The sequence below is a fragment of the Natator depressus genome, chromosome 9, assembly GCF_965152275.1.
Source record: "Natator depressus isolate rNatDep1 chromosome 9, rNatDep2.hap1, whole genome shotgun sequence".
Classification (NCBI taxonomy): domain Eukaryota; kingdom Metazoa; phylum Chordata; order Testudines; family Cheloniidae; genus Natator; species Natator depressus.
The window spans coordinates 49,413,698-49,420,381 of record NC_134242.1 but is presented as its reverse complement, the minus strand read 5'-3'; the positions used below and the strand labels follow the sequence as shown (position 1 = coordinate 49,420,381).

At 43.7% G+C, this 6,684-nt stretch overlaps 1 protein-coding gene across 1 annotated transcript in view; it reads left to right on the top strand.

Moving 5' to 3' along the window:
* The first annotated feature begins 56 nt into the window (after positions 1-56).
* The window catches only part of TRA2B (transformer 2 beta homolog), a 32,450-nt gene continuing 25,822 nt past the window's right edge, over positions 57-6,684 (top strand). Inside the window, exon 1 of the mRNA XM_074964130.1 lies at positions 57-208. Within this exon, the coding sequence (XP_074820231.1) occupies positions 173-208 (36 nt within the window). The 5' untranslated portion in view covers positions 57-172. The remainder of the gene's footprint in view (positions 209-6,684) is intronic.

Sequence of the window (6,684 nt, the reverse complement as noted above, 5' to 3'; positions counted from 1 at the left end):
GGGTGGGGCTGGGCTCATCCCGTCACCGGGGGCGTCACTCACGACTGCCTCACGAAGCGGGCGGGGCCTGGCCAGGGAGGGACAGACGTCACTTCCGTTCCGTGGTGGAGAGCGCTGGCGCCGGACGGTGGTGGAGGTTGGTGCGACGGTTGCTGGCAGCCTTCGAGGGACAATGAGCGACAGCGGGGAGCAGAACTACGGCGAGCGGGTAATACACGGAGCCTGAGTGCACAGCCGGCCGGGCCTCCAAAGCGGCAGCGCGGCCTGGCCCGTCTGGGGCTGGCCTGGGGCGCCGCTCCACGGCCCCGCGAGGCAGGGGCAGGCCTGTAGCTCGCAGGCAGGGGGCGGCGTGGAGCGCGGCCTAGCCTCCGCGGGGAGCGCGCTGGGAGGCCCGTCCGTTAGGGCTGGCTGGGGTTGGCGCGGGAAAATGGCCGCCGGGCCGCTAATGGGGAGGCGGGGACACTCTAGCTGCTCGACTGCGTGCTCCATGGTGAGTCCTCCCGGCGCCATCTTGGGCTGGTGACCCGCCAAAGGGACAAAATGGCCGAGAGGCCGGGCGCTTCTATGCCCAGGCGGCCCGCCGTCGGGGTCCTGGCAGGCGAGCCCCTTTCTCGGGGGTGGCAGCCCTGGAAGTACGGTCACGGCCTGGACGTGCTGGCGGGCGCGGCCCGAGCTTCTACCCGGCAGGACGTGCCTTGCGCGGGCTCCACGCCAGAGGTGCACAGCCCCCCCCCGCACTTAGTAGCAGCAGGGAGCTTCAGCGGGCTTCGCCCTGAAGCCGCTGAGTCAATCGTGGGCGAAGCAAGGAGCTTGGCTAGGGCATGTGCTTCCTCCGGCCCAGCACCTCTCCCGGCGCTCCCAGGGGCGTAGCCACCCGTCTGCCGGCAGTCGCTGCCGCAGAGCAGCGTGGCTATAGCCTGTCCTCTCTTCCTCGGTGGTGTTTCTGGGTAAGGGATGGGGTATTTAGACGACGTTAAGTAACGTGGGTACAGTCCCACTCCAGGCATCGTGGAAACGGGATTGGAACTCAAGCCTCCACGCTCTAGTTCCTGTGCTCACCACTGGAGGCACTGGTGCTGCCTGTACTGTCCCTGTTATCTTGCTATTAATGGTTTGGTGTGACGGCTTTTGACAAACTATCAATAACCAGAAGCTATTGATGGTGCCTAAAATGCATATAGAGCTTGAGGGCTAGCTTATGGGGAGGGCCAGCTTGCTTTACCATTAGTACTGGCATAGGCATCCGTTGCATTTGCTGGGGCCTGAGTCAATGGGATGGGAGAATGGAGCTGAACCTGAGCTCTTGCTGTGTTTACAGCTATGAGGGGAGCACTCTGTCAAACCTTATGCTGCTTGTAAACACTATGTAACTTTTCATAGCAGTTTACTGGGCTTGTCAAGGATGGCAGTGTCTTAGAATGTGTTTTTTCCCCAAAAACTGGAATAGCATAATTGCTCAGATAAGAACACTGTAGACTTTTGCAGTATACAGTTAGCCCTTTGATCACAGGTAGATCAAAATAAAGGGGAAAATCTTTGGAGTGGCAGTAAGATAGTTTTCAGTGGTTCTGCCTGTCCACACTGCAACACATCTGTTACTTGCTTTCTGTGATAATTCTGTTTGTGATTTCACTATGCAGATAGTAATGCACTTCTGAACGTTTAATAGTCAAAAGTTGCAGTTGCTTGTGTAAGTTAATCTTTTATACATTGAACTTTGGCCTTTAATTATGTCTGAAAACATAAATTTGCCTCTTAAAATAGCTACAATTCTATTCTGCGCAGATATTTTGGCCTCCTGAATCATGTTTCAAAGTGACTTGTATACCTAGACAGTAGCAACTGACTTGAAATTACAAGTCCTGAAGTTTTGGTTTTGCAAACAGTGATTATTGGGACAGTATTATCCTTCGTGTTCACAAGGGGCACAAAATTTTCTATGAAAGCCAAGTAGTAGTATTGCAGTTACGGTACAGTAAACGACAGCTTCAGAAACAAGCAGCATTTACTGCAAAAATGTTATATTTAGCTGGGTCAAATATAACAAATGGAAGGTAAGCAGAAAAGGAGAGGTGAATTATTTAGATATTTGGTGGTCCCGCGGGGCGGGTGGGGGGGAGCTTGTCTGTGTAATCCAAATGGAGTAATTAGTTTAAATTGAAACCTTGCAAAAATACATATTTTTAAATGAAATTTTCTGACTTCCCGTTATGCCTGAGACCTATGTAGCTGTTTATATTTCTACACATTGTTTGGTAATTGAGTTTTTAAATCTGTCATAGAGGTTTTTATTTCCTTTAAAAAAAATCAAAGTAAAACTTAAGCTTTCCATAGAAACGAATATGTAGGGTGTTAGTATGAAATCTTAAATTTTATCCATGTACTCATCTTTCCAGTAGCATGTGTAGAATTTCCGGTGGCTCAGATTTACTACTATTGGACAGTAGTACTGACCTTAAGAGTATAGCTACACTGCAGTATAAACCTAGGGTTAGTGGGACCCAAATCAGTTGACCAGTGGTAAGGAACTCTGGGCTTGAGCGTCTACATTGTATTTAAACCCTACTTTCAGACTTTTCTAACCCATGCTTAAACGTAGGGCTCAGGCATCCACACTGCAGTGTGCAGACCTAAGTCAAAGTAACCATATCCCAGAGTCCCTAGCGCTCCTCCCCCCCCCCCCCCCCCCCCGAAAATGTGGCCAATCTAGCTGTAGGACTGTGGTAGGACATGTTTACTGCCCAGCCCACTCAGCACATTACCAGGAAGCAGAAGGCTCGATCTGCTCACTTTCCGCTGCAAACCTAGGAGATTTTGGTAGTGTATTTGCAGAATGGTGATCTGAACCAAATGGGTTAACACTGACCTGAGGTGCTCTGATTTGCAAAAGGAGGGCTGGGGGCAGCTTCCCTTTTCAATAGAGTGGATTGCAGATTGTTGGCGGTAAGAGGGCTCAGGAAGTTGTTGCATGGAAATGTGGGCTACTTCCAACTGACTCTTGGGATATGCCTCAAGGAGGGCTGCAGCTACACTTCCGAACAATAGGGCTTGGACCTGCAGGGTCCTGGTCCTGGGTTAACACACTTGCAGTGGAGACACAAGGGCATTAGCCTTGATACCAGGCTCTAACACAGGCTTACATTGCAGTGTAGTAACCCTAAATGTTCAACAATTAGGGGCAGAATTCCTTTTTAAACTTCAGGGTACATTCAAGATGCTAGACATTATCAGATTTTAGGCTAGTGTTTTTCCAATCTTATTTTTCATAATCTCTACATCTTGAACTTTTCTGCAAAGAAAAGAACATACTTTCTGTTTATACCATTTAATCCCTGTTCATAGTGGGTTGCCGAACTGTGATAGCTATATGAAGCCCTACTTGATTAAGAAAATACTGGCAGGGTTTGAGTAATTTGCCAACATAACCACTTTGCGTCTCTGATTAGTGTTTATGGAAGCTATATTAAAACCTATAGTATTATAGAAAGTGTGTGAAATTTAAACTATACATCATCCTGACCTTGGGGCTTCAGAAAACTGCATATGTAAGCAACCCCCTATCAACATAGACATGAACAAGACCTAAAATCGGGTATGTCTCACTAGCATTTAATTATAAAACAGCCACACAGGAGTAATATTACTGACTTGGGTTTTTTGGGGGGAAAATTCATACATTTCACACATTTTAAAAAATAAAAATGGAGAACACAGCCAACTAGCTACCACAAATCTGCTATTTTAGACTAGATTATAAGATTTGCTGTTTTAGACTGTCTTATGTGAGACACAGTGGTGAGGTAATATTTTTTTATATGGCTGTCTTCGGTTGGTGAGAGAGACAAGCTTTTGAGCTTAAACAGAGCTCTTCAACCTTACAGAGCTGCTTTTTACCTGAAAGCTTGTCTCTCTCTCCAACGGAAGGTGGTCCAATAAAAGACATAACCTCACCCACCTTGTGTGTCTCTCTAATATCCTGGGACTGACATAACAACAACACTGGCTTTTTTGACATTTTTCTGGTATTTTTAAGTACTTTTTTTTTTTGCAGAGTTAGAGAGAAGTGGCTTTTAGCTGCTTCAAGCTAGAAGTTGGGTAGTAAAGCTGTGGGCCCAGTAGTTGAGTGAGATGTAATGTGCTTGTCTCCCAATATGATCACGCCCTGAAATGTATTCACCGACGACCTGCCCAAGATGAAGTGAGATGATGTAAATTGTGCAAAATCCAGGATTTGAAATAAATGGCCACATTTTTCACAATGAACACTGACATCCGTTCCTACTCTTATTTCAAGACCTTTTATGCCAAATGTTGGTTCAGTGGTGTTCTGGTCACTCCTGAAGTATACGTTTCGGAGTTAACAGTCTTTCTGGAAAATGGATGGTTACCTTGGTCTGTGTACTTTTATTTGGTAATGTTTGAGACCTGCAAATACTGATCCTGTTCCTTTGAATGACCAAATAAGAACTGAAGGTACTGAACCTCTTTCAGAAGAGGATTTACTCACCTTGTCTTCACAATGAAAAAGTTGTTTGGCTGGTTTTTTACCAACTTTGAAAAACACACCTTTTTCCAAAAAGAAAAGGAGTACTTGTGGCACCTTAGAGACTAACCAATTTATTTGAGCATGAGCTCAATCCGATGAAGTGAGCTGTAGCTCACGAAAGCTCATGCTCAAATAAATTGGTTAGTCTCTAAGGTGCCACAAGTACTCCTTTTCTTTTTGCGAATACAGACTAACATGGCTGTTACTCTGACACCTTTTTCCAGTGAAGACATGGCCAGTGAAAGATAATTATAGTTGTACTGAATGTCCTCTGTCCTTTATATGAGTGACTTAACGTATCCTGCTGGTGCCTTGTTTATAGAATGCTTACACATCAACTTTAAATTTTTTACTAATAAATAAAGAACATGTCCCAATGTTGTGAATAAGAAATTGTTATAAAAAATTTTCAATAGTATTCAAACTATGAGAGGAACAGTCAACTCCATTTGGTGAAAATACTTAAGCATGGCTCATTCTAAACATTAGGCCACAGTCATCTTAAATATCACATCTCTGAATTTATCTACTAATACTAAACCTGAAAGATTCGGTTTTTCTCCTGTTAAGTGGAACTTCTACATAGTAACTAAGAATAGGAAAAACACTTTGAAAAATGTGATTGTAAATTCACAAATTAACAGGAAATCAGGGTTAAGTGCATTATCTGAAACTGCTTATATTTTAAAATTAAAATTCAAGTTGATTATCCCTTTAAGATAACTGAAGCCCTACTACTTGTCATTTAATTATTATAGAAATGAATAAGAGATGTTATTTTAAAGTGTTTGTAGAAATACAAGGTTTTCTTTTAGCTGTTTGCGCTTGCCTTATGCCTTACAGCTTTCACCACATGGAGCATTCTTGAAAACAATCTACCTTCTTAGAAATAATTCTGATTTTATAACTTTTCCATATTTTTAGTAGTATCTTAATTGTTCTATTATAGTAGCATAATTTAATGGAATGCCACGAATAATAATGAAAACACAGAAGGCGCAGATTTGAGTTTCTGGCCTCTTGTATTCCCTTTTTAAGTGCATTAAGTGTATGTTTTGTCATGTGTATGCCAAAAATATGTGGCATGACTGCTACAGGAACTATGACCCTGGAGCTGCTGGCTCCCATGGACTCTCAAAATCCAAAGTTGAATGAATGAAGGAAAAATGTGAATGAATATAGTAGCAGATACAGGGAAAGGATGGGGGAGTTACAATCCTAAAAAAAGCCCCCTCTGCAATTCTGAAATTCAGGTTTAGAAAACTATTTAGATATAAAACATTAGAAACGTTTGCTCTTTCCATAAATGGGATATGCAGTGGTATGAAACTAATACAATCCTTGACAGATTCACACTCTTGCATAGAGTTGGGGAGGGAGAACCAACTTCTCTTCTGCCACCCTTCCCCATAGCCATAGCACAAGCAGAAACTTGCCTTGCCTTTGCTGCTCCTGTGCATAGCAAGCTTCCAGGAGAAATCTCAGTACAGAGAGGGGCATAAAGCAATACAAGTAGGAAGAGAGGAAAACTCAGACTGGGAAGAGCAAAACCAAGCAAACTAGAAGCTGAAAAATGTAAGAATCAACTGTGGGAGAAACTTGCACCAAGATGAGAGGAGACTGATGAAGATGTAGTGGGGAAACAAATCAGATTCTCTGCTCCATGGGCTTCTAGTATTTGAGGCAATATATTCTGTGAAGGGAGTGCTTCCTTTCTTGCCAAGTGGAGGGGTAGTGTTGACATGCTCTACTGGAGTCATGTCCAGCTTTCCTCAGTCTTCTAAGGATTATTGCAGTAATGTGTGCCCTCTTTAGAGATGAGGAGGGAATAGGTTCTTCAGAGACTCCCAGAAAGGAACCTGGGGAGATCGTATAGAAAGTTAAACTGAAACTAGGGGTTGGGCATAGAATCATGACTTCTGTTGAAAGAATTACAGGAGAGAGAGAGCTGAATGAGAGAGAAGCCAATTGCTTTATTTAGGATGTAGATGTTAAGCAATTATCTTTTTCCTCTTTTTAGGTTTCCTTCTGCCATTTTTTTTTTTTTTTTTTTTTTTTTTTTGGAAGGGAATTCCACTTAGTTATGGTTACCTCTGCATTTGTATGAAACAGTGTGTTACCAACCTTGTAATTGTCTG